Below are 27,562 nucleotides of genomic sequence, written 5' to 3' on the forward strand. Positions count from 1 at the left end.
GATTTGAAGGGACATTTTTCTGCTTTCAGCCACTTGAAACCTTTTCAGGCCAGCAGGAAGTCTCTGTAGTGTTTAAAATGTCATGTGACATCTGTGCAGCTGACGTTCAGACACCAGGTTTGTGCTGAAGTGGCCTCACATCAGTTTACCCGCTGCCATGGTCACGAGCTGGGTCTGGACCGGTCTGTTGGGTTTATCAGTTTAAATCAGATCACAACATCCGTCACCTCCGCTTCTGCTGCTGCTGTGAGTATGTGGAGGCGTTTCTGTGGCGTCAGATTAAATCAGATGAAATTCTTCGATGATTAAACACAGAAACATGGTTTCATGTCTAACCCTGTTTTTAAAAAGTCATGTAGCTGAAACCGCTGCGCCCGCGACAGAGCGCCGCGCTCCTCTGCAGAACTGAGAGCTGTGACGGCTGCGTGGAGTCGGCGCCTGAATACCAAACGCCAAATGTTTAATTCATTTGTTGAATAAAATGTGGAGCTGCGGCAGCTCTCCTCCTCCTCCTCCGCTCGCTCCACGGCAGCAGCTGAATGTGAGATGAGGCGTCGAGGCCGAAGCTTCAAACAGACTCCCGCCCGCTCGCCTTCTTCTTTACCCTCGTCTTCATGAAGCCCAGAAGGAACGACACACACAACTGCTGAAGACCTCTGACAGAGTAAAACTACTCGAATACACTGAAGTATTTATCTCTGTTAATTAAGGAAATAAAATCACAGTCATTGAAAAGTCAAAATTAAGGAAAAAATAAATTTTCATAAAAATCTAAACAAAGTTTCAAAAAATTAAAGAAAAAAATTAGTAAAAAAAAGTTTACTGTAAGTGAAAATCAGTAACAATTAATTATTAACACTGAGATAAAAGTGAACACGAAAGTTTCACATCTGAGAAAAAATGTAAAAAAAATGTCAAAGAATATTTTAAAATTTATTAGAAAAAAAATTATTGAGAAAAAGTTAAAAAGAAATTGAGAAAAAGCCCAAAATTGGTGAAAAAGGTAAAAATGTTAAATAATGAAGCTTCTTCTTGTGTGAAAGTGTTTACATGGCACCAAATCACAGCAGCAGTTTCCACAGTACAAGCACCAGGCGACAGTGGGAAGGAAAAACTCCCTTGTAACTACGGCGTCTCCGAGCTGCACGCAAGCCAGCTCCCTGTATTTCTGGCCGAGTCGCCACACTCTGGATTTTAACGCTTCCTGGAATCCAGATATTCTCGTGATAACATAACCTTCACAGCTTTGCTCGTAAACAGGCAGTCAAACAAGTTCTTTAAGCCTGAGGTTAAACTCCGCCCACACATGAACACGTGGAAGCAGCCGTGATGAATACAGCAGCGTTATTACACAGGACGCATGTTCAGGGCTTCATCCTTCACGTGTCGTTCCTCGTTGTGTCTGTAGTTCTGTGTTTGGCTCCATCCGTCGTCCTCTGGGATCTTCTGTCTGCAGGACTGAAGTGTTCCAGCGTGAAACTGAAAGCTCACTCACGCTGCTCTTCAGCTTCATGTTTGATTTAATAGTTTGGAATAAAAATATGGAGCACAAATAAAACTGAGCTCAGGAATCTTCCTTGAAGTGCACACCTGTGCGCTCGATGTCCGCTCTCTGTCTTCTTCTTTTGTGCTGGTTCTTGAGCAGCTGTTTCTGTATGAAAGATGGGCGTAACCTCTGTGATGTCATACACTCGAGACTGGATCGAGTGTATGACATCACTCTCATCGCCTTTTTGATTCTTGAAGCCGGACGGGCCAAGCAGTGGATACACCTGTAAGCCCACAGGATTCCTATTGGCTGGTGATTTCTCAGCCACTAACCAATGAGCATGCAACGCTCCGTTCTGCGGGAGACGATGACAAAATGTTTCATTCAGCATGTCTATCCTAACCCAACCAATCACAGCAGATGGCCCCGCCCCTCCCTGAGCCTGGTTCAGTCGGAGGTTTCTTCCTGTTAAAAGGGAGTTTTTCCTTCCCACTGTCGCCAAAGTGCTGCTCATTGGGGGTCATATGATTGTTGGGTTTTTCTCTGTGTGTATTATTGTAGGGTCGACCTTACAGTATAAATAGGGGTGGGTTTTTATAATTGATTTATCGATTAAAATCGATTCTGGCTTGGATAACGTAAAATCGATTCATTAAAATCCTGAATCGATTTTTTTAATATAAATTTATTTTGCCCGAAATGCCAGAATCTCTGGTGAAACCTCACAAAATTTCAAGAACCACCAAACAGCTAAGACAGTAAATGAGAGCAGGAACACGGCTTCTGCACAAAGACTTAAACACACAGCGCGACCCGCGGATCAGAATCAGTGAGATGTCGCCTTTCTCACGGTCGGGGCTGAAAGCCGACAGCTCGCTGATTCTGATCTGTCAGCGGGTCGGCGCTTTGTGTTCACGCCCTTTATGCGCTGATTCTAAAGCTGTTAGTTTGATCTCTCTCCAAACAATATTGACCGAACCAGCAGCAAAAGAAGATCCAAACTACGCTTCACATAAACATCGTCATGAATTCACTCTGACTTTCACTGTTTTGCTTCCACCAGGATGCAGAGCTCTCTCTCCCCCCCCCCTCTCTCTCTCTCCCTCCCTCTCTCTCTCTCTCCCTCCCTCCCTCTCTCTCCCTCCCTCTCTCTCTCTCTCCCCCTCTCTGTACTTCAAGAACAGTTTCCCTTTCTTCATTATTCGCTTGCTTGTTACGCACCAGTCTACTGTTGTTTACAGGCTGTCGGCCGCTGTTTTTTTCCCTTTTACATTCTTCCAAAGAGAAAACCTCATTTCTGCCGTTCAATACTTAACAAATTTAAACTTTTTAAAATTATGCAAAATGCAAAACGCTGTGTCTCTAATAAAACCGCTGTAACTTCAGAGGTAATTTTCATATGTTGATTAATGGTTTTCTTTTGTTTTTGATGTACTGCAGAATATTTTTATAAAATCCCAGAACAGGAAAACCTTCATGTGTTTCTGTTTTATCTTCAGCTACTTTGACACAAAGGCATCTGCTGTGATGCTCACACCTGTGATAAAGTCTTGTGTCAGCTTCCTTTTTATTGATACAAAAATATGTAAATGTACTGATCTGAATTATAATATTTCTGACTGTCAAAATTTCCCAGATTTTAATCGAATCGAATTGAATTAAATCGAATCGATTCAGGACTTTGTGAATCGGAATTGAATCGATTCTAGAAATCAGTGACGACACCCAGCCCTAAATATAAAGCACCTTGAGGCGACTGTTATTGTGATTTGGTGCTGTATGAATACAATTTTATTGAATTGAATTGCGTACGACCTGAAACCACCTGCGCCTACAAACAGGAAGTCTCCCAAAGACTTCTATAGGACCAGAAAGCTTTGTCAACGGCAGGTATCGCCCCCTGGTGGCTGTCAAAGAAAATGCAGGTGTGAGGTCCCTGAATGTGACTATAACTAACATCAGACTCAGACAAACTACTGAAGGGAAAGTAAATATGTTTTCATTGTTTAATGTGAAATTATTGCCAGTGTGGTGAACGTGTCACATTTTATCTTACAAAGCTGCTAAAGCTGATTATTGATGACTGCTGGTGGTCACAGTGACGAGGTCATCCGTGATTTATTTACCTCTGAGATCACATCAGTACTGAACACCTGCGTCTCGTCTCAGCTGATGAAATGCTGCTAATGAGCGACTGTCATTTGTTTCATGGTTCGCTGCTCGGTCGCTCGGGTGAGCTGAAACGGTGGAACAAACGTAAGATCTGAAGCTTTCCTGACGGTGTGGCGAGGAGAAGAAGAGCTCCGGCTGAGCGTTTCTCTGTCAGTGACATTTATTGAAGGCAGCCTGCAGCTCTGACACTGTTAAGGCGACTGTGCGCGGAGATGTCGGCGGTTTCGTGAAATGTCAGGAGAGCAGAGTCCTCCTTCTTCTTCTGCACTTTCGTCCTCTCAGACTTTAACCTTTAGGACGAGCTCGGGGCCAAACCTCTAATAACGCTGTTTCTGAAAGGTTAAAGCCATTGCCGATAAAACGGATAAATTATACTTTTTAAGGCTGCTGCAGTTCAGGAAGCTGATGACTCTGAGTTAATTGTGCCCTTTGTTTTGTCTGCTCAGGTGGAATCTGTATCGCTCAGTCCCTGAAGATCCCTCACGACCACAAACCCTCCGACTTCGATAAAATCATCCGCCAGCTGCTGGACACTCGGTACGCCAGGGCGGTCATCCTGTTCGCCTCCGATGAAGACATCAGGTAATAACCCTGCTGAGGTAACGTGCAAAAGTTAAATACGTGACCTGAATCGTCGTCTTCAGCTCAGGATGAGAGAAAACGTCAGGACTGTGTTAGTGCCAGCAAACACAATGCTACGTTTTTCCTTTGCTATATTTAATGTATTCAGATGGATTTTTATTGGATGCTCAGCACATCAGGACTCTTCCAGCCGTACCCTCCATCCACTGAGAGGAAGTAAAAATGTTTGGGATAATGAGCACGACCCTGAGGGAGGAGCTCCTGCAGCTGACCCGGGACACGCTGGAGAGGTTACATCTCTCGGCTGGTTTGGGAACGCCTCGGTGTTCCTCGATGAGCTGGCGGGAGATTAGACTGCCGCCCCGTGACGTGAGCCGTGTTCATGAGTACCCACCATAAAATACTGAGGTTAAGATCAGGCTGAGGAAAACTCGACATCAGTCAGACACTCTGGTGTCTGCAGACTTCTGTTCCCCTGCGTTTCCACAGTCTTCTTCACTCACTCTCCACCTCTGACTCAGCGTCTCCGTTGATCAGTTGCTCAGATGGAGCTCGTAGTCTTCAGCATCTTTAGGAAAGCCTGAACTAATCAGATAAGGTCCTGTAGGTGCAGCAGGTTGGTGGGTAACGACAGGTTAGGCTCTTTAGTGACCCTGTTGCTCCAGGACAGGTAAACTGATGTGGAAGCTAAAGTGTGGGTGGGGTCTGTGACTGCTTTCTCACGCAGGGGCATCCTGAACGCCAGTAAGCGAGCGGACCAAGTGGGTCATTTCCTGTGGATCGGCTCCGACAGCTGGGGCGCCAAAAACAGTCCCATCCAGCACCTGGAGGACGCCGCGGTGGGAGCCATCACTATCCTGCCGAAGAGGGCCACCATCAGCGGTAAGTCCGTCGCCGCTTATGGTTTCACGTTGCTCGTCTTTATGAGAATATGTGAGTGTAAAGTTCATCAGCTCGCTGCTACATGAAGGAAAGGAGAACTTGGTTTTCTGTCCTCGCCGCTCGCTCTTTTTCCTCCACGTCTGCCTGAATAAGCAGAACTTCAGAAAACTCAATCGCGTCGGGAACGCTCGCAGTCTCACTGGGTTTGCAGTGACACCAGATCGCTCAGGACTCTTTTGATGATTATTATTTTGTCGTCATTATTCTGCTTCTATCAGCACGGAGAGCTTTACTAAAGACCTCTGCTGCTCTTACTTCCTGTCAGACGAATAAAGTTTCACTGCGGCCTGAAAGTCGTGAAAACGTTCTCTGTAATGATTTTAAAGACATGACGACAAACGTGTTGATGCAGAGCTGCAGTCCAAAGACGTTCATGCTTTTGAATTTATAGAAAGTTTCAAATGTGTTGTGTTGGCATAAAAATGATTTCACTTCCTGTATTTCCTCTGATGTCACAGTGATGATCTTTTTTAAGCCCAATAAAGTCGCCGTCTGCAGGAGTCGGCTGAGGCTGGCTGTAGTTACTCTGTCGCAGTTTGAATTGTTTTATTCTGTCAGTTTGAGACGCTAATAAAAAGTCTCAGGTTTGATGTACACGGACACGCCGCTCACAGTTAACCTTAAACAGCTTATCCAAGGACACGTTTGCTTTTCCTCTCCACAGTTTGATTAATTAAAGCTGAATGAAACCTTTAAGCAGACGGTTTGTTTGAGATATAATTAGTGTCACTGAGTCAAAACTAAAACATGTTTGTGTTTCTGTGACTCGCAGGTCACAAAGCGAACTTATTTTGAAAATCCCGACCTCTTCCTTTGTGTCAGAGTGTTTTTCTGAACTCTCTTCAGAGGTGTGACACGCAGAGAAGCGCCGCCATCGTAACGATGCTGAAACCGCAGATCAGAGGAAACGTAACGAGACCGCGGCCGACCTCCTCATCGGCGCTGATGACAGCGTTTAGATTACAGCGCGCGTCGTAACTACAGACGGCAGCGAGCGCGGCTGTCGTGTCAAACACAGATGGTGACGGGGATATACGGCGGCGGGTTGTTGTGCCACTTCAACGCTCTGACTTCAAATAAAGCCTGAGCTCTTTGTTCTTTTGTTCTCGCTGCACTAATACTTCTGTCAGGAGGCGAACGGAAGCAGCGTTCCTGCTCGCGTAACGTCGCTCTGACCTTTTTTCTGCTGCCAAACACGAGCCGGGCAGACTCGGGCTGTCACCTCGGATCTGACGGGAGGTGCTGCGCTCATAAATTCTGCGCTCTGATGACTGATTTATGGAAATGGGGGTTTTCTGAGCATAAAGGCACTCGCAGAGAGCACTGCAGCGTAACGAGGGGCGGGGTGAGTCAGGTTTAAGGGCATCAGACCCATTACACCAGAGGGCACGCCGCGAGGAGCAGGAAGAGATGGGGTGATGGGGAGAAATTTAGCTTTATGATGAGAGTCACAGCCAGATTAACCTTCTGCACAAACCTCATCAGCGGCTGCCTGTGAAGTGTGCTCTGAGAGCAGCGTTTACATCACCCGCTGAGCCTGTGTGTTTGGGCTGAGCTCTGACTCAGCCTCACCAACAATACTCAAACTCCGGAGATTATGACTCTCAAAGTCCTTCTACAGGTCTCAGAGCTGGCTTCATTGTTATACTGCGACATTAACTCCAAACGGAGGCATGCAGGCCAGCGTGCATGGATGGACGGTGACGTGTTCACCCTCTCCGGGTTATCCGGGGCTCCGTCAGAATCGGTGCTTTTGTGAGGGCTCGCGCTGGCAGACAGTAAGTCGGGCACTAAGGTCCCGGCAGGGCGTTGAGGTGCAGAGCTCTCGGAGCAGCCAGGCGGCAGAGGGCGCACGCTTCACTGACCTCTTGTCTTTGTTTTTTGCGGATGATTCAATCCTGGTTTCATCGAGCGCTGACCTCCAACTCGTGGCTGGCTCGCAGCTGAGTGGGAATCGGCTGAGGCGGCGGCGGCTCTCGGCTGGAAAAGGCTGGTTTCTGGGTCACCGATGAGTTTCTGCCTCAAGTGGAAGAGTCCACGTGTCTGAGGGTCGGGAACAGATGGGGTCATCTGATCCCACCTGCACACTGGTGAGCGTCGACTTACTGATCGGCACGCCTGCCCTCACCTGCGGCCCGTGAATAACGCCTCAGTGTGAGGAGCGCCGTCACTCAGGGGGAGTTTAGAGTAGATGCTGCTCCTCTGCATTGAAGGAGACGGCTGCAGGGAGATGCAGGAGGTGCTGAGGAGAGGGAGGTCTGGGCGTCTCAGTTGGACGCGTTGATGCTGCTTCAGGTCCAGCTGCACAGACGTGTAGATCATGGCGTCGCTGCCCGTCTGTCCTCGGCTCATCCAGGTGGAACAAACACGGTTTCCTGCCGTCTGTGAGCGACTGAAACATTTAAGTAGCGGCGTGCTTGTTCCTGTTTCTGCGCTCTGATAGGTTACGTCTGATTTTAACGCAGGCCTCTGTCCGACTTATAGACTTGTCCAGACAAATGTGTGCAGTGACAGGAGCCGTCCTCATTTATGCAGACATCGCTTTGCTGCGCACGCTCTCCCTCTGCGGCCTTCCCTGTCACACCGGCTGATATCGCATACATGTTAAAGACACTGAGGCTGATTATGAATAAATCAAGACCTCATTTCAAATCTGCAGCCAAGTCTGTGTTTCGGATCCCGGACGGAGGAGGTCAGCTTGGCTTTGATTTATTGTCTTTTCAGGTCTGAGAAAATAAATCCAGCTATTTTCATGTGAAACGTGGCGCTGCGAGCCTGAACGCAGCCCTGCTTACTGTGCGCGATAATTGCTGAGACTGAACCCAAGAGAGGAAGCGAGACAGAGGGGGGGTGTGGAGAAGAAAAGGTTTTAGTGAAAACACGTCGGGAACAAAGGCGAAGCAGAAGAGAAAGTTGAAGATGGGGTAGAATTAAGCTGCAGGCTGTGAAGTTTCCCCGTGACAGAAGATGCCTGCTGAGTCTGCAGTCTCCAGCCGGGATGGATCCACTTCCCAAACTCAGTTACAGCTTCTAATCCACAAATCTGAGCCTTTTAATGTCACACTGGAAAACTGGCCAAGCCGCCGAGTCTGCAAAAACCTGCAGGTGACGCATTCAGTGTTTCCCACCTGAACAGGTAAAGTTCAGTTCTTATTGCTGTGAACTGACAATTGGGCCTGTTTGCCACCAGACCGTCACTTGGATGTCTGGATCTCAGCAGGGAGGCGGAGTCACGGACAGGAAACGGAGGCTTCAGGGAGTCACTGAACCGAGGAGGCATGAAGCAGCTCTGTGCAGTCCAGGAGACAGAGGTCTAACTGCAAGAGAGGAAATGAAGCAGCGAGGAGCCTCCCTCCAACTCCTCCACCTCCTCCACCCTCCCACTGCTCTCCAGCTCCAGCCTCTTTGTTTGAAGAGCTGCCGGCTCCAGCGTGCCCATGTGTGCACCAGAGATGGGAGGATGCGGATTTTAATCTGACTCCATGTTTAAAACATGATCAGCATCCGCCAAGACGGATGTCCTCCCTCACACCGCCAAACGCAGGAAATAACTGCGAGCGCAGCGTCACACAAATGGCGCTTTTGTTGTGATTTGGCGCTATATAAATAAAATTGAATTGAAAACAGAGGCAGGTGTAATATTTGATCAATCGATACTGCAAAGATGAAGTAACTAACACAGAACACGAAGTAAAAGAGCTGTGACGATGCACTTTACAACAGATTTTAGTCTCCGAGGGTCATCATGGCTGAGCTGTTACGTGCATGGTTTTTAGTGTTTAGAGACGGCGATCTTATTTTAGAGATACCTGGGACGCCTCATTATTAGAGGTCCTAATCAGACGCCTGAAACACCTTCACAGCCTCCCTTTGATGTGGAGGAGCAGCAGCTGTTCTCTGAGCACCTCTCGCCCTCTCTAAAGGAGAGGCCAGCCTCCCTCAGAAGCAAACTCACTCTTCTATCCAAGATCTCGTTTTCTGGGAAGATATCAAACATCCAGAAAAATCAAGTCAAGCCAGTGGTACAGTACACAGTGAAGCGAGCCCGCGGTGCTATGACAGACAATAACACAGGACGTGTGCAAGTGTGCAAAAGCTGCAAAAAAACAAAGACGGTGCAGCAGAAACGTGCAACAACTGAGAACCCGACCACAGCATCACCAGCACTGACAAGAGCTCCTCTGTTCCTACAGAAATAACTCATGTGCATGCTAAAAGTTATTATATCCATATTAGGTGATCCTGACTGCACTGCACGCTGTTGAGATTAAGCAGGAACTATAATGTGAGTGGGTTGAGCCCAGGACAGCACAGCCTGACTCTGCAGGGACTGGTCCCACTGCAGGCCGAGTCTGTGGCTGCGCTGCCTCCGTGTCTGTTTCCTGGACTCCTCAGTCAGCGGGATGCTCTGTGGCAGCCCGTCACAGCCCATTCCTGCGGCTTTGCTCGCAGACGAAACACTAATCTGACAAACGGCAAAGAGATGGGAGGAGGAGACGTTTAGCCGCTGACACTGATCAGGCTAAGCATCCTTTCTCCTGCTTCACACCAACGTTCGTCTCCAGTCTCTCCACCCACCACACCACCCGCCTGCTGCATTTAGAGAAAATATCCACCTTTTGAATGAACGTTATTATCTGTGTTGCACATGGATATGCATGTGCTAAGACATGCATTATTGCAAATGCTCGTCTGGATGCTGCTCATCATGATTTCGTCCCACCAACACTGAAATGAAAGTCAGTTCAGCTGCTACTTTGTTTTACTGGATCTGATGGGAAACACTGGAGCAGCGGTCAGCAGCTTCCCACCGAGGATGTGGAAACCAGGCCGTGTCTCGCAGTCAGGCTGTAATTGTCCCAACCCACAAATCCACCTGCTTCATGGAGGATTTGGTGGATGGAGCCTCTTGTTGTTGAAAGCAGCTCCACTGACGCCTGCAGTCAGTCTGGTTGTGCCGTGTGCTCTGCCCTCCACCTCTCACGCCGCTGCTTTCCTTTCACATTAAGGATTAGTCTTATCTTAAATAAGGGCATTAAACTACTTTTTCCAATTGTTTTTCCCACTCGAGGCGCGGCTAAGTAAGGGCGCTAATTGTCATTTCTCTGTTGCCCCGGCAGCGGTTTTGGCTGCGACTCAAGCCGCTGGCACCCTGTTTTCATTTAGGCCATTAGAGCTGGAGCTTGGCTGCAGAGGGAGCTGTGGCCCCACGTGGCCTCGGCTTGTTTGTCTTCTTTGTGCTTTCTGGATGATTTTGTGCACTAACAGCACACTTGTTGTAGTTCGTGTGAGATTACAGAAGACTGAGCCCAGAGAAGAAATGCACGCTGCTGCAGGGAGGCGTGCGCATCAGCACCGAGCCTCTGCGGAGCACCAAATACTACAAATACCACACGCTGACGTCGTTTAACCAGACACACAAAGACGAAGATGTTTCAGCTGAGAGAATTTTGTGAGCTGACAGCGAGCCCGGAGGACACAGCGTCAGAATCCCAGCTCCTGATTGGTCAGTGAGCTTGGGCTCAGAGGCGGGGTTGGAACTTCCTGTTCTGTGTGTTTTTCTGAATATGGATTTATGGATTTTTACTTCTCTGCATCCCTTTATCGTCTCAGAGTTTCTTCCCTCTGGCTTCACTTCCTGTTTTATTGTGAAGTTTAGCTCTTTGTGTGATTGTTTTTCTCTGGTTTTGCGTCTTGCGGTGTTATTGTGCTGCCCTCAGCAGCGTCTGACAGGCGCCATTAACTGCTGTGTTTGTAGTTATTGTCTCAGGTCCTTCGGCCTTCATCGTTTGGGGGGTCTGGCTTGTTTCCCAGCATCCGTCTTCCCTCCTGTTAGATGCCGTTGAATCCTGACACGTGTCTAACTCCCCCACAGGACCTGGTTTCCTTGCAGCGTCGTGGCTCCGCTGCAGAGACTTCTCTGAGTTTTCTGATCTTTTTCTTTCTTCATGCGTCAGGTTTTGGTTCTCTTTTCAGGCCTTGATCCAAACTCCAAAATCTGCGTATTTGAAGTTAAAAGCAAATAATTTCAAATGTCATCTCTACTTAATTATGAAGTCAGTGTTAGTCTGTATTGGTTTCTGCTTTGCTTTTATGTCCCTGTTTTATTTTGAAGGTTACTTCCTGTGTGGAGTTCTGTTTGAGTTCGTCCTCTCTTGCTCTTTGATTGACTTCTCCGTAGCTTTGTCTTCCTGTGTCTCAGCCCTCGTTTCTTTTCACACCTGATCAGCTTCTTTAGTTTCAGTCTGAACTTTCCCCATAAAGACGACGTTTCGTGACCTCACTGTACCCAGTGAAGCTCCTCAGCATGTAACAAGGACGCGGTTCGATGGCCGTTACGATAGTTTCTGGGTTGTTCCGACCGGGTGTCCACAGACCGCCTGCCTGGAGTATGACAGAAGCCTCTCAGTTCAGACCTCCTGGTCGGATGTCGAGGGTTAAAGCGTTCACGTCTTTGCTCCTGCACAAGAAATACATGCTCGGAAAATTTTCATAAAGCGGCGTCGGCATCCATCAGTGTGTGAGGAAGAAAGGAAGCTGGACGGGTTAAAGAGGAAGGGCAGCAGAAAACACAGACTGCAGTTCACACACGGCGAGTGCGTGACGTTCAATATTCATGGAAACTGATCCAAATGACCACAGACTGTAGATAAAAAATGGCAGGAACCAGCCTGCTGACTAAGTAACATCCAGAATACAAAGATGCACCTGTCCATGGTCCGAGATCAGCAGCAGGCTCCGCCTCCTGGAGTGACACCGTCTGAGCCGCACGCACACGCTGATGGCCGCCTCGTGTGGTTTTACCTACGAGAGGACAGGTGTGACACACCGAAATGTTCAGGCCGACGGGGTTCCTGCTGATCCTTGTGCCTCGTGGCAGGTGAGCGCACTGGAGGAGTCAGAGGGCGTGGTTAAAAAGCTGTTTTATTTGTGTGGCAGAGAGTGAGCGTGTGCAGTGGACACAGTCCGGCTCGATGTTGTCCAATCGATGGCTCCGCAGCAGCGAGTCAGACTCCCTCCTGGCTCTCCTGCATGTGCTGTTGCTACGTGACGCCTGAGAGGAAGCGCAGCAGCGCAGGACTGTCAGCAACAGTGATCCCGTTATAAGCGGCGTAGTTGAGCATCTCGTTTAAACACGAAGCAGCGCTGAAACACCAAAGCTGCAGTTCCTCTAATGTCCACTAGGGCTCAGGAAGTCTCACCTGACTCACCTTTTAGGTGAGCTGCAGGTTTTGGAGCTTGGTTTTTCAGATCCGAGAGTTTTGCTGCTGCTTTACCTGCACAGGTGCCTTTAGCCTGAACGTGACTCGGTCGTACCAGGAGAAGACGTCCAGGTCGGGTAACAAACGCCCGCGTGTCTGCTGCAGGCTGCTTCACATCGTTTGATAAAATTATCCAAAAAGTCCAAAACTCAGGAAAGAAACGCTGACCTGGAGCTGTTTACCGAGTGCGCGGCACAAATGAGCTCCTGCAGTTTCTCATACATTTAAATGAGCTTCAGCCGGACCCCTGTGTGCAGCAGCGCCCCCTGGTGTGTGGAGACCACCGCCTGCAGCATGCATACAGGCTGCTCATTAACCCGCTCTCAGGCCCGTGCTGGAGAACTGCTGAGCAAACTGATGTTAAAATATGGCATAAATGTGCATGTGTTAGCCGCTCGCTGCACTCCTCGCTCTTTCCGGTTTCCAGAAACAAACTCCCAGAAAACATCTGCCCGACCTGCCGAGCACACGAGGCAGACGTGGCGAGGGAGAAAGTCTGAGTCTAATGATGCGTTTGAGGGAGCATTTATCTGATTTTTCCTTGATTTCATAAGCGCCGCATCAGCGTCTCTGTTACAGCGACGTGTGTTTGAGGGTCTGAGTGCTGCTTTGTTTCGATGTCAAAAACAAAACGAGCCATAAAAAAGGAAAAAGCAGCGTGACTCAGTCACGCCAGCGACTGTAAATCGGTGGGATGACGCGTCACGCGGCCGGACACGCCGTACATCGAGCTGTCAGTGAAGTCTGTGACCCAGAAAATCTGAACAAGAGCAACAACAACAAATCTCTGAACCGTCTCCCCGTGTGTCCGACACAGCGGTGCTGCTGTCAGACTGACGGACTGAAGCAAAATCAGGCGAATTCTCAGGCAGCTTCTGTTAACATCTCTCCTCTCACCAGTAAATCCCGCCTCCAGCATCTCCTCATTTCCTGTTTTGCTTCTCAGTTTCTTATTTGAAGCACAAACTTCTGAATCCTTTCTGTTTACATTCATTATTCATCGTTTCAACAATGGAAAAGCAGACTTCTTGAAATAGACGGCACAGCTGTCCCTCTGCAGCTCGCAGAGACTCCAAGTGCCTGTCAGTCAGATACCCTGAGAGTCGCCATCACGGCTGTCCTACTTTGAGCTTCCAGGCTCAAAGCTTCAGTCGCAGCGAGGAGAAAATCCTCCATCCGTCACAGTGTGCAGACGCAGGACTTCAAGTGATTTCACTGACTGATGCTGGACGTCTGCAGAGCTGCAGAGAGCGCGTCCACATCCAGGCCCACGGGAGAAAAACTCGCTTTCCTGGACGCTCTGTGCAGGCACGCTCGTGTTCGGCGACCCCTAGTGGCCAAAAATATGAAACCAAAACGTACAACTGATCCCAGAGAGCCGAGCTCCGATCACCTGGCTCAGGTGTGTTTACTTTCGTTATCTGCCGAAACAGTCACATGATGTGTGAAACCACGAACTGCTGCAGTCATGCAGAAACGAGCAGGCATGGGGACGGTATGGCGCAGATACAGTGTCACGGTGCATTCACACCGAACGCGACCAGAGCGTCAGGTTTACATGTCAATGGAGGAGCGCGACGAAGCGAAACCTCAGAAGCAGATCTGCGCCGCGAAAACGCTTTTCTGCCTGATCCGCGCGACCAAGTAGCGCGACTGACACGTTTGAAGCGCGAAGTAAAATACGCGCTGCAGTTTTTGTGTTGCATTTTGTGCATTTGCGCTTATCGCGTCTACCGCTCGAGTTGGAAAAATCTGAACTCCCAGCACCAAGTCACACCACAACAACCAATCAGGAGCCTGGTGACGTGATGCTCTGACCTAGGTCAAAGGGGCGGGTCCAGCCAAAGCCCTTCATTCTAGCAGTCAGTAGTTTTCTGACGAGGCAGCAGCAGAAACAATGTTTCTCCTCCTCCCTGAGGCTCTTCCACTGTAAGCCTCTGTAAATACTTATGTTTTATATATTTATGTTTAATGTTTTCATTTTAATATTATTTCAAATACATCTTTGTAATGACTAATGTGTAAGTCTGATTCTGATTGTGTCAGGATGGCCTCACAGACCTGCAGAGGTCACGACCCTAATCCCAGGCTGTCAGGAATTATTACAATGAATGCGTCACCTGCCAAGGACGTCTGAGCGGTATGGGTGACGGACGGCGAGCACGGAGTGAAGGCGGCTCTTATGGGAAGCAGGAGATGATTAAGTGCACTTTTTTAGATAAAGGACTCGACTCCTTATGACTCCGTTTCCGGTGATTGTCGGGCTGTGAGCGGTGGAGACAAAGCCACCAGCAGAGAGACGAATGAAATCTGACTCCACTGGTCTGCAGACGTTTTACCCCGTTGCATATCTTAGTGTTAGCATGCATGCGTCACAGGAAACGCCAGCTTGTCTGCAAACACGCAGCAGCTGTTCACTCAGTCGAGAAACTAAAAACACGGGTGCTAAAAAAAGCTTTGCCTTCAAAGTAGAGATGGCACGATACCACTTTTTTATGTCCGATACCGATACCGATATCATAAATTTGGATATCTGCCGATACTGATATGAATCCGATATAGTGTGTTTTAATCAACAAAACTGTTTTTTAAATATCTTGCTGCATTTTGTATAAGTTCATACTCAAGTTTAAAACAACAACTACACTAAAGCTATTCTGTTATACCTGTATGCAAAAAAAAATATTTCATAGTTCAGCAATACTGATCAATCTAATAAACTTAGACCTACACCATCCTCCCTATTCTGGTATTTTAAAGAGTACTTAGCATAAATATTAAGCAACCTAACTAATAGGGTTCCAACTCCCAGCAACAACAAAAATAAATAAATAAAAAATAGGGAACCACCCCTCACGCTCCACCTCGTGATGCTTAATCGACGTAATCAACCTTAATTTGATGCAGTGTGAAAAAAAATGCACAGAAATCAATTATTTTTCAAGAAATATTAAATAGATTCAACATCTTTCTTCAACAAAATTGCAGACTGCACAGATGGTACCTTCCCAAAGGAAAAAGTACTATAGCTTACTAGGGTATATATATTAGACTTAATAGTTACTATATACAGTAATTGACTTCTATTCATTTTACATCAAATTAAAACTTTCGGTGTCAGATAATTATTTATTAAAAGCTCGACATTTTAAAGAAAAGTATGTCTTTGTGCCCCCTTTTCCCTGTTCATGCCCTATCGGCCCCCCTGGCTAAACTTTGCTAGATCCGCCCCTGCACAGTTACCAGCGTCAGCTACGTAGAAAAAGATCCTCGAGTAGAAAGTAATATTAAATAAATTCTAACAACAGCTGATCAAGCTTAAACGTGCTGCTGTTGTTCAGCCGCTGGTTTCCTCTTTCTGGTGCAAAGTGGGCCAAAAGCAAAGACGGACTCGCGACAGAAAAGCCGATCAGCTGATCATTTAAGCAGTTTCATGATTGAAGTAGCAGCCGGAGAGGCAGTCGCTCGTTAAGCTTAACGCAGGAATGCTTTACAAACATTCAGAGATGGACTTACACACTTGCTTTACTTCTCTCGGGGATAACTTTGTCGGAGATGAAATGCCAGGTTGCTAGCGAAGCTCCACATGCTATCCAGACCACCGACAGGTCCCGCATGCCACAGCCGCTCTATCACGTGATGCATACTGCTCCGACGTGCTAACGTTCTGAGGTGAGTTACGGCGTGTTGCAAGTTTTGTGAGGTGCTTTCGTGATATTTAATGGATCGGATTACATTTTTTATTTTTCTCCGATATCCGATCCAGTAATTTAGGTCAGTATCGGACCGATACCGATACGTAATATCGGATCGGTCCATCTCTACTTCAAAGTAAGTGTTGCACCTTTTGAAATGTATTGTTGAAGCATCGATGAACAGCTTTTACTTTGAAGGTGCCTGTGTATGCGTTATCCCGTTTCTCCTCCGCTTGGCTCACGGCTAGCGATGGTTAGCGACATGTCGCCGCCTTCGGTGCACGTGGTCAGTGCCACGCCCTCTCAGCCTCCAGGAGCGTGGAGTGCACTCCGCACCTGCCCACGTTGTGTTGTTGTGTGTTGTTGTGGCGCGCTCTCATCGGAAGAATTCCAGCAGCAGATGCACGAACAGGTCGCACGCATGGATGATAAACGTGCTGCCAGCTTCCTGTCACAGCACCTGTTGTGATGTCAGGTGGTTGTTATTCGGATTATTTTGTCAGTATATGAATAAAATTCTGTTTTTGACCCGTTTCTTGTTTTTCAGTGATAATCTCTTAATTTGCTTATGCGATTAGAAACCTACGCACCACCCTCCTCGGCTCTCGGGGCCTTTGTGATTTGTGCAAAGGTTACACGGTTGGAGCTATTTCTGGTGATCCGCAGCTCCGTTTCTATTCATCCCGGTGGAATTCCCTTTCCTGCCAGGAATGTTATTACCATATGTGAGGGTTTTGTTGTTGCTGCGGTCTTGGCGTGTGTTCGGGCAGCGTTACACAACGTTGTGAGCTCTTTAAACTGGCAGGAAGTTGTGGAAAGAATCTTTGACGGGTACTTTCTTTATCTACATTAGCTCCATCCTGAGCTGTCGAGTTGTTCCTGTTGTTTTCTTCGACAGCAGCAGAATGAAGTGTTTCCTGAAGAACTCCCCTCTGACAGCACTTTAGATGGATTACATAAAGGCCTGATTAAAATGCAGCACAGATGAGCAGATAAACACTCACATACATTAGGAAACACGTCCTGTTTGCTTTGAGTCTTCGTGCTCGAGTGCTCCGGGCTGTCGCCGCCTAATGAATCAACCTCTGTTTTGTTTTCCGACCTGCTGCCGGATGTCTTTCAGGGTTCGATGCCTACTTCACTTCGCGGACTCTGGAGAACAACAGGAGGAACGTGTGGTTTGCCGAGTACTGGGAGGAGAACTTCAACTGCAAACTGATGAGCTCCTCCAAGAAGGACGAGAGCAGCAGGAAGTGCACAGGTGAGCGCTGGCGCCGTTTGTTTACTGCAGGTGTGTGTGGATACAGAATAAAGGAAGCCACGCCCACCCGGGACAGGTGGAGAGCAGCGAGTCTCCATTACTCGTTTGTTTGTTGGGGGCTCCATTTTCACTTCTTCTGTGCGACAGCAGGTCTGGACCCTCATCCGTCACCGCACGGTCACAGATGCTGGGTTTAGCTACCCGCTGATTTTTATTTCTAACGCCGTGTACAATTGTTGTGAAAATGTCTCGGGAGGGTTCGGAGACTCGCCCACTCGTTTTACAAAGCTCCCACGTGGGGTTGATCCCACCACGTGTCTGATTTTAGAACAGAAAGCACGACTAATGAAGCAGATCTGAGAGTTACTCCTCGTTTTGCGTTCCGGCTTTGGGTGGAAGAACTGAAGCAGAGCGCTGGCTGATGGTGAGAGCTTCGAGGTAAAGCTGGAGAATCAGCCTCACGCAGCAGATCGTCAGAGTATCCGAGTCATTCACGGGACAGACAGCGAACGTTCCTGGGTTTGTGTTATTTTCCACAGATCTGATTGGTCAGTAGGTGGTTATTTCGTAGCTGGCAATCTCTGGAAGGTTAGGTCATGCTTGTTTTGGAACGTTAAAGCCGGCGTTCCCACAGCGTTCCCACGGCGTACGGGGCACCGGAATGCTGCTGAGTCTGGTTCTGTGGTCAGACCTGTAAGCCTCCTGCTCTTGTTCCACTGGTTGTGTTTCATTGAGCAGTGTGTTTGTGACACTCATGCTTGATTTCTTTAATCGGCTTCTTTTAATCTGTGATGATTTTTAAGGTCATATGTGATGTGATGAACTTGACATCCAGGTAAACGTCTCGCCGAATCTGTGTTTGACGCAGAAATGAAAACACAACAAACACATCGAGCCGTCACAACTACAGCCGCCACTCTGACCCACGCCGCTCCGTCATAACCAGCTCTGACACTTTCAGCTCCTCCTGCAGATCATTCAGGAAACGGCAGGTTTAAAAACGCTTTCCCTCGTCCTGCGCGACTCTGAGAGTGACGGTCCGTCTACATGTCTACATGACGTCTGTCAGAGGGAACCGCAGCAGTAAAGTGCTACAGCACAGCCTCTCACACCTGTGCAGGTCCTGGTGCAAACACACTGTAGTCTGATGAAGCTTGGAGCATGTGCACGCACACATTTATACGTGTGAGGGTGTTGGAATAAGGATGGATGGTGACTGCAGGAGGACCTGGCACTATATACATGTAGCACATAGATTTGGATAATTCAAGTAAACAGTATGTAGGGCTCACTGTGGCCCAGGTGAGGTGGCGGCGTGAGGGATCGGCGTGGCGCTCTGTGGAGACGTGGTTGTGGCGTACATGTAGGTAAAGGTGTGCAGAGATCAGAGAGCCGGGGCGATGCGGTAGATGAAAGCAGGAGTAAGACGAGTGAAGAGACCCACCGACATCAAGGCTAACGCTGCGTACCTCGGGAACCGCCTGGGCGTGTCTCGCTACTGGGCCGTGCCGTGATTGGACTCCTTAATCTGATGAACTCTGTCGCTCATCGACTCGTAGCTTTTCTCTGGGGAAGCTTTGCTGCGTCTGCAATGCTAACCAGCACCTCAGGAGCCGCTCTGGACCACGATCGATAACGCCTCGCCGACAGTGACCCGGTATGATGGTGCGAGCAGGCCCTGAACGCTAATGAACCCGTTCTATTAGGCGTATTGATCGCAGCCTCGGGAGAACACATTATCTTGTCTGACTTACTTTTCTTCCCCTCTCCGCCTCGTTGCGTTCCTGTTTCATTTCCCGCTCTGCTCGACTGATATTTAAAGAACTACACAAACACTCACAGACGAACGTTCACTTAATCTGCTGCTCGCCGCCACACTGACTGTCACACGCGCTCGGATCAGCTCCAGAACCGAACCTCCGCTCGCAGGCGGGGACCGCCTCCCGGCCGAGACCGTCCACTCCTGTCACATGACTCCGACAGGAACACTACACCAACACGGGAGCGTCACTTCCTGTATGTGACCACGTCAGAGAGGACGAGCTGCTGGTGTGTGTGAGTCTGTCTGTGTGTGTGTGTGTGTGTGTGTGTGTGTGTGTGTGTGTGTGTGTGAGTCTGTGTCTGTGTGTGAGTGTGTGTCTGTGTGTGTGTGTGTGTGTGTGTCTGTGTGTGTGTGTGTGTGTGTGTGTGTCTGTGTGTGTGTGTGTGTGTGTGTGAGTTCTCGTCCAGAGCAGCTTTGCATGACTCACAGCTGGAAATAATCCTTCTTTATGTGACACTGACCCCCGATGCAGCTCCTCACTTCTTCCTCTGTCTGAAACGAGCTGTTTTAGCTCCACCCCCTTTAGTTTGGCTGCTCCTCCAAACTGCACGTATCCTGTCGTTAAGTCTGCCGTCACTAGCCGTGTCTGGGTCTAAACTCCGCTGCAGGTCCATATATCAAACGATCACTATGGCATTACTGAGAGTTGAAAAACTGTCTAAAGTCTTTCATCTTTAATAAAATGATCAGCGTTCTGCTCTACCAGGTGTAACAATTGAGTTTAACATCCAGGAATCCATGAAAACGGAATTTATGACATTTAACGGAGTTAGAAGTTAGCAGGGAGTTAGCTCGCTAGCTTCTATCTAAATACAATATAGCATGTCCTGACTGCGGGGTTTTGGAAACAAATTAAAACGTACAGCTCTGTTATCACTTCCAGCATAAATGAAGACAGAAAACTAAACAGCAGTGACGTTTGTAGGGTTACTGAAGTTGGGCTAGCTGGTATATAATGATGTGCTACGTGACCGCTAGCGACACAGCTATGTTAGCATAATATAAACAAGCTAACTTTTTTCCCACTCGATAAAAGTTAACGTGAGTGTTCTCGGTGGTCAGGAACAAATGTAATCGCATGGCAGGATGCTGTAAAAGGACCAAACTTCAGCCAGGAGAACAACTGAGATAATCCATCCACAATACGAGGTTAGTCATTCATATACTGCTGCATGGGGTGGGCTGTAGTTGCATCCTAAGGTTTTAAAAACGAAGCTTAAATAAATGATTAGCGGTAATAAAAGCCGAGGGAGGTCAGCAGGGATCACTGACTGTTTTAGGAGCTTTTTGAGATTAAATAGAAGAAAATACAAAACATTAAACATGTTAACAACACAAAAGCCATATTAAACGCAGACTACTTTAGGCCCGCAAGTAGGATTCGTCGCGTCATCACTGAACAACCGGATTGAGAGCATGTGGGTGGGGCTTCTGTCAGGCAGCAGCTCAGTTTAGAGTTTTGAAGCGTTGACATGAGCGTGTTCGGTCGATGCCGTGGTGAATTGACCTTATGTACATATTTGGACGAGAGGGCGGAGCAATAATTAAACCCAGCACTGTAAGATATATGAAACCGGAATTAGCTGATGACCTCAATGTTTTTTTTGCGCGTTTCGAGGTGCCTGCTGTGGCGGCAATTCAGAGCTCTGCACCCGCTCCCGCTGCTGAACCAGCACCACTGATACTCTCTGAGCATGAGGTGAGGAAAACTCTGAGGGCAACAAACTGCAGGAAGGCAGTGGGACCAGATAGCATACCGGGACGTGTGCTAAGAGTATGTGCAGATCAGCTGACCACAGTTTTCACCAGCATCTTCAATGCCTCTCTGGCCCAGCAGGTAGTCCCCACCTGCTTTAAAACATCAGTGATTGTTCCGATCCCGAAGAACACTCGCCCAGCCAGCCTAAATGATTATCGCCCAGTAGCCCTAACATCTGTAGTGATGAAGTGTTTTGAGAGGCTCATGAAACCCTTCATCAGTTCCTTCCTCCCTCCTGACTTCGACTCACTGCAGTTTGCATATCGGACAAATAGATCTACCGGAGACGCTGTAGCACAGGTCCTGCATACCACACTGAGCCATCTAGATGAGGGATGTGGAAATTATGTGAGAATGCTGTTCATAGATTACAGCTCAGCTTTCAACACCATAGTTCCCCACACCCTCTCGGGTAAGCTCCAAGATCTGGGATTTAGTACATCTTTGTGCAGGTGGATTTATAGCTTCCTGACCGCGAGGCCACAGTCAGTGAGAATAGGGGATGTGTACTCCCATACACTCTCACTGAACATAGGGGCCCCCCAGGGATGTGTACTGAGCCCCCTTCTCTACTCCCTCTACACCGCGGACTGCATGGCCAGACACCCCACTAATTCCATTGTGAAGTTTGCTGACGACACAGTGGTGGTGGGACTCATCTCCAGGAATGACGAGAGGGCCTACCAAAGTGAGGTGGATGGACTAGCAAAGTGGTGTGAGGCAAATCACCTCTCCTTGAACATCAGCAAAACAAAGGAGATGGTGATCGACTTTAGAAGACAGAGAGGAGAGAAAACTCACACCCCAATTCAGATCAATGGAACCCCTGTGGAGAGAGTCTCCAACTTCAAATACCTCGGTGTTCACATCAACGAGGACCTCACTTGGAGCACACATACGGAATTCCTTGTTAGTAAAGGCAGACAGCGCCTCTATCACCTGAGGCGTCTAAAGAGGTTTAAGATCTCCAAGAATATACAGAGGAGATTCTACACTGGTGTCATTGAGAGCATTTTGTGCAACAACATCATGGTGTGGTACGGGAACTGCACAGTACAGCAACAGAAAGCCCTGCAGAGGGTTGTGCGCACAGCTGAACGCACTATGGGAACACCTCTACCAGCACTGCAGGACATCTACGCTGAAAGGTGCAGATCCCGGGCCATCAGGATCACTAGGGACTCCAGCCATCCCGCCCATAAACTGTTCAGGCTGCTGAGGTCAGGGAAACGCCTCTGTAGCCTGAAAACAAGAACAGAAAGGTTCAGGAGGAGTTTCTACCCACAAACAGTGAGACTCCTCAACCAAAAACGCAAACCGGATAATATGCTGGACAATCTCACGCATAGTACATAATTCGCACTTTACTTTCTTCTTTCCTGAACCTTATCTTATCTTATCATATTATATACATTTGTACTTATGTAAATATGTATATTTTTATAGTTTTTTAAATCATTACAGTTTAGGTAAAAGTTTTTCTAGTATGTTTCTCACAGTCGGGGGGAGTATTTTTTAGCCAGGAAAAACATTTCACTGTATGTTGTACTAGCTATAACTACATGTGACAAATAAATAAATAAAGAATAAAGTTATCAGCTGATGCTTGGATATCCATCCATCAGCATCCACAGACTGTATGAGAGCATCACACAGGAGCTGATTAGCGCTCATGCCGGTCGTCCTGCTGCCACACGCAGCAGCAGGTTTCCTCACTTTACAGTCAGACGTTTGTCACACCGACGGCGTTTATGGCCTCGATGTCGGCGGGGAGGAAATGAGTCATGAGAGGATACTTTGTGCCGTTTAATTTGTTCATCTTGGCAGCTGTTGGAGATTAAGAGGTCAAATTTACGGAGCGGGATTCCAGGAATCCAGGACAAACATGGCGGTGCTCCAGGTTATAGTCTGCACCCATCAGATCCACGGAGACTGAATCTGTTGTAAATGAAGTTTTCCATCATTTCCTCGTCAGCTTTAATTATTTGATCTCAGAGCAAAAGTCGAAGTTCTGATCATTTTGACTTTTTACCTTCATGTTGTAGAATTAAACATTCGACTTAAATTTTTATTTATCTCGTTTCTTTACTCTCATTTAAAATGTGTTTATTTATTTTTTTCATCTTTATTGTCCATAAGTTTTTTGCTGTATTACAAAATGAAGTTTTAATAATTCACATTGGTAATGAATCATGTTGACTCTTTTGTCTTTTTAACTTGCATGCAGTCGTTTTATGTCCCACATTAAATAAATCAAAAGTTTATTACAGCACGAGAAAAACATTAAAGTCTGAAGTTATTGTGTAAAAAAACTCAGTCCTCTATTTTTCCTCTTTCATAAAAATGAATTTTTTACTAAAAATTGAATAATTTTTTCTCCTCATAACTTTCCAGCAAATATAAGAATTATTGAGGTTTTTTTATCAAGAGGAAATTTAATCTTGGAGGTTTTTCCTCATTTATCTGTCTGTCACACACACACACACACACTCACTCTCTGACGCACTCACTGGCCTGCTCCAGTCACTTTGTGGAGCATTGGACTGCCATTACCTCATAAGACTTTGTTGTTACACTATCTCTTACCGTACACTACTAAATCTCCATTTGCACTATTTGCCTATTTTGCACCACTATGCCTCCTTACTTGAATATTGTATATTGTATATTGCATAGCTTTTTTTTTTTTTGTTATACGTAAAATTGTATTGTATTTATTTAAATTTTTACTTTTTAATTATTTTATTTGCATTTTTCTAATCACTAGGGTTTGAGAGTAACGCAATTTCTATTCTCTGTATGTCCTGTACATGTGGCAGAATTGACAATTAAAGTTGACTTGACTTGACTTGACTTATTTATTTAGAAACAGGATATTTTCACCCATAATTTTAAACTGTGTGTTGCTTTATTATGTTATAAATATTGCAGTGAGATACAGAAGCTGAGCTGAGCTGCAGAAGCGCTCATTAACTGTGAAATCTCTCCTTTAAAACAGTTCCTTTAATGACACATTTGGCTGTTTTCTTCTTTCACTGATGTCTTCTTAAAACTGAGATGATGCACACCAGGACGCTTCCTCCCGGGAACCAGTTTTTTTAAGTGCCTCCAAACATGGTGTTGCTACCACAACTAGGGCAATTATTTGTGTTATTAACCCACTTACTCAAACTGCAGGGAGGCGAATTACAGAGCGTGAAAATGAATGTGACATCTGCTTCATATGATTTCATCCTGAGGTCACAGAGCTCCTTTGGATGAGGAGGATTCTTCTCTTGTAGAAATGACTACAGTCCAACTTTAGATCACAACTCAGCTGTGCTGCTTTTAGTACAGGCAGTGAGAAACGAACACAGACGCTGGACTTTCCCACTTTCACTGCAGACAGTGAACTAACCACAGACACTGGACTTTCCCACTTTCACTACAGACAGTGAACTAACCACAGACACTGGACTTTCCCACTTTCACTGCAGACAGTGAACTAACCACAGACACTGGACTTTCCCACTTTCACTACAGACAGTGAACTAACCACAGACACTGGACTTTCCCACTTTCACTGCAGACAGTGAACTAACCACTGACCTGACTTTCCCCTGTTACAGATGTTTGGTTTTGTCAGGCATCAGTTCAGGGTGCAGGTGCATCATGGGTACTGTAGGCGCCTCTCTGGCTCTGATTTTCTTCTTTGAATGGTTTTTGGGGTGAAATGTGGAGCCTGTCGTATGTTTTGGCGTCGCTCTTGTCCCGGACAGCTCCTGAATGGCTCTCTCTCATTAACAGCCTCCGTGTTGTGATGTGTTCAGGGTCTCCTGCGGCAGGTGGTTGAAGGCTAACGGCCCGGGGTGAGGACAGCTGCAGGATAACATTGTGCCGGCGGTGCCTCTGAAGGCTGCCGTGCAGATAAGATTGTGCCAGCAGCTCCGGGGTGTGAGGTGGTCCAGAGAGGGACTCCTGTTTATGAGATAACATTGAGCTCGGCTCCCTTTGCCTCTGGCAGATAAATATGGAGGTTTGGAGAGGCGGGGCCTCGGGAGGGTTTAAGAGCAGAGATAGGACGACGCCGTCAGTCTCTGCCTGTGACCACATTATCTGGAAGCCGTGCTATTCGCTGCCGTACGTCTGCCTTCTGGCCATCCTGGGCCTCGCCACCTCTTCCTGAACAGCACAAAGACAGAAGTACAAACACCGCTGCTCCCGAGCTCCTCGCTGGTCAGCTGACGGAGCCGAGCGCTCTGAGTCGCTCTGGGCTGAGACCAAAGATCTGAGCTCCTCAAACAGAGAGAAAAGCATGAAGACAGACGAGCTAGGACGGAGACGTCTCAAAAACAAAGACGCGTCCTTTAAACGCGGAGCCAAATGAAGGAGGCAGACGTGTCAGTGCCAACCAACCATCGCCTCAGAGTCAGGGATGAGACATCGGTGTAAACACTGTACTCGCTCGTATCCATACTTTACACTGTGATGTAGGATTTAATGATACAGACAGACGAGCTGTGTGTGAGGCTGACCTGCTGAGGGGGCGTGGTCTGTGTGAGTAACAGATCTTCTTTGGAGCTTCCTTTTGTTCTGCTCTCTGGGTCAGACTCCGATGGAACCTCTCTGAGTTCAAAGTTCATCAGTTTATCAAAGATCTCCAACAGCACTGAAACCATGGCAGAGCCTCCGCCGTGCCTCACAGGTGGCTGCAGACTCTCACCTGCTTGTACGCACTGACCATGACGTGGATCCATCGCTCCATCAGATCCTTGCCTCCAGCCGTCCTTCACTGACCGTTTCTGATGAGGTTTCAGATGATCAGTTGAAGGTTCAGATCAATCACCTCAGACCTGTGTGCTGAGGAGAGCGTACGTCAGATGTCTATTCATATTAATGTACAGAATTCACCTGCTTGCTGCTACTACTGCACATTCACCCAGTGTATATACTATATGTATGTATGTGTATATATATATATATATATATATATATATATATATATACACATACATATAGTATATACATAGAGGAATGTAGAGGAAGAACATTATATATATATATATATATATATATATATATATAATGTTGAGATGCAAATGAGGAGACTTCACTCAGGCAAGTCTGCTGGACCAGACGGAGTGAGTCCCCTTGTCCTCAAGGCCTGTGCCCCCCAGCTGTGTGGAGTCTTTCATAAACTGTTTATGCTGAGTCTGAGTCTGCAGAGGGTCCCGGTGATGTGGAAGACATCATGCCTCGTCCCTGTACCAAAGACGCCTCGTCCCAGTGGCCCCCAGGATTACAGGCCCGTGGCACTGACCTCCCACGTCATGAAGACCCTGGAAAGGCTCATCCTGGACCAGCTGCGACCCATAGTAAGACCACACCTGGATCCCCTTCAGTTCGCTTATCAGCCTCGTCTCGGAACAGAGGACGCCATCATCTACCTGCTCAATCGTGTCTACACCCATCTGGACCAGCCGGCGAGCACTGTGAGGGTCATGTTTTTTGACTTTTCCAGTGCTTTCAACACCATCAGGCCGACCCTCCTGGGTGATAAGTTAGCAGCGATGCAGGTGGATGCTTCTCTGGTGTCCTGGATTGTTGATTACCTGACAGGAAGACCACAATATGTACGTCTCCCACAGTGTGTGTCTGACAAGGTGATTAGCAACACAGGGGCACCACAGGGGACTGTCCTCTCCCCCTTCCTCTTCACCCTCTACACCACAGACTTCAGCCACTGCACAGAGACCTGCCATCTTCAGAAGTTTTCTGATGACTCTGCGGTGGTTGGATGCATCAGCAGGGATGATGAGACAGAGTACCGGGCTGTGGTCGACTCCTTTGTCACGTGGTGTGAGCAGAATCATCTGCAGCTCAACGTGGCAAAGACCAAGGAACTGATCGTGGACTTCAGGAAGACCAGGAAACACTTGACCCCTGTTTCAATCCAGGGGGTCAGTGTTGACATTGTGGAGGACTATAAATACCTTGGAGTACACATTGACAATAAACTGGACTGGGCTAAAAACACCACAGCACTTTACAGGAAGGGCCAGAGTCGTCTCTATTTTTTGAGGCGACTGAGGTCCTTCAACATCTGCCAGAAAATGCTGAGGATTTTCTATGAGTCTGTGGTGGCCAGTGCGATCCTCTATGCTGTTGCATGCTGGGGGAGCAGGCTGAGGGTCGCAGATGCCAACAGACTTAATAAACTGATCCGTAAGGCCAGCAATGTTGTGGGGATGGAGCTGGACTCCCTCAAGGTGGTGTCGGAGAGGCGGATGCTGTCCAAGATAAAGACAATGTTGGATAACACCTCCCACCCACTCCATGACATGTTGGTCAGTCACAGGAGCTCGTTCAGTGAGAGACTGAGATTACCGAAAAGCACCACTGAACGACACAGGAAATCATTCCTGCCTGTGGCCATCTCCCTGTACAACGCATCCACTTAACACACTGTTTGCTGCTACAACTACACATGTTTCTTTTCCAAATATTTATTTATAAGTGACTTATGTATGTATGTATGTATATATATGTATATATTGTACTATTCTTAGTTAGCGTATTGTCTGTCTTGTCTTAATGTT

At 47.4% G+C, this 27,562-nt stretch overlaps 1 protein-coding gene across 2 annotated transcripts in view; it reads left to right on the forward strand.

The window, feature by feature from the left end:
• grm7 (glutamate metabotropic receptor 7) overlaps positions 1 to 27,562 on the forward strand; it is a 164,797-nt gene that overhangs the window by 89,406 nt on the left and 47,829 nt on the right. For both annotated transcript variants that reach the window (XM_014407782.3, XM_004558972.5), the window contains exons 3-5: positions 4,108 to 4,243; positions 4,971 to 5,125; positions 17,266 to 17,403. In XM_014407782.3, coding sequence (XP_014263268.3) covers positions 4,108 to 4,243; positions 4,971 to 5,125; positions 17,266 to 17,403 — 429 coding nt within the window. The remainder of the gene's footprint in view (positions 1 to 4,107; positions 4,244 to 4,970; positions 5,126 to 17,265; positions 17,404 to 27,562) is intronic.

The sequence above is a fragment of the Maylandia zebra genome, linkage group LG5 (genome assembly GCF_041146795.1).
Source record: "Maylandia zebra isolate NMK-2024a linkage group LG5, Mzebra_GT3a, whole genome shotgun sequence".
NCBI lineage: Eukaryota > Metazoa > Chordata > Actinopteri > Cichliformes > Cichlidae > Maylandia > Maylandia zebra.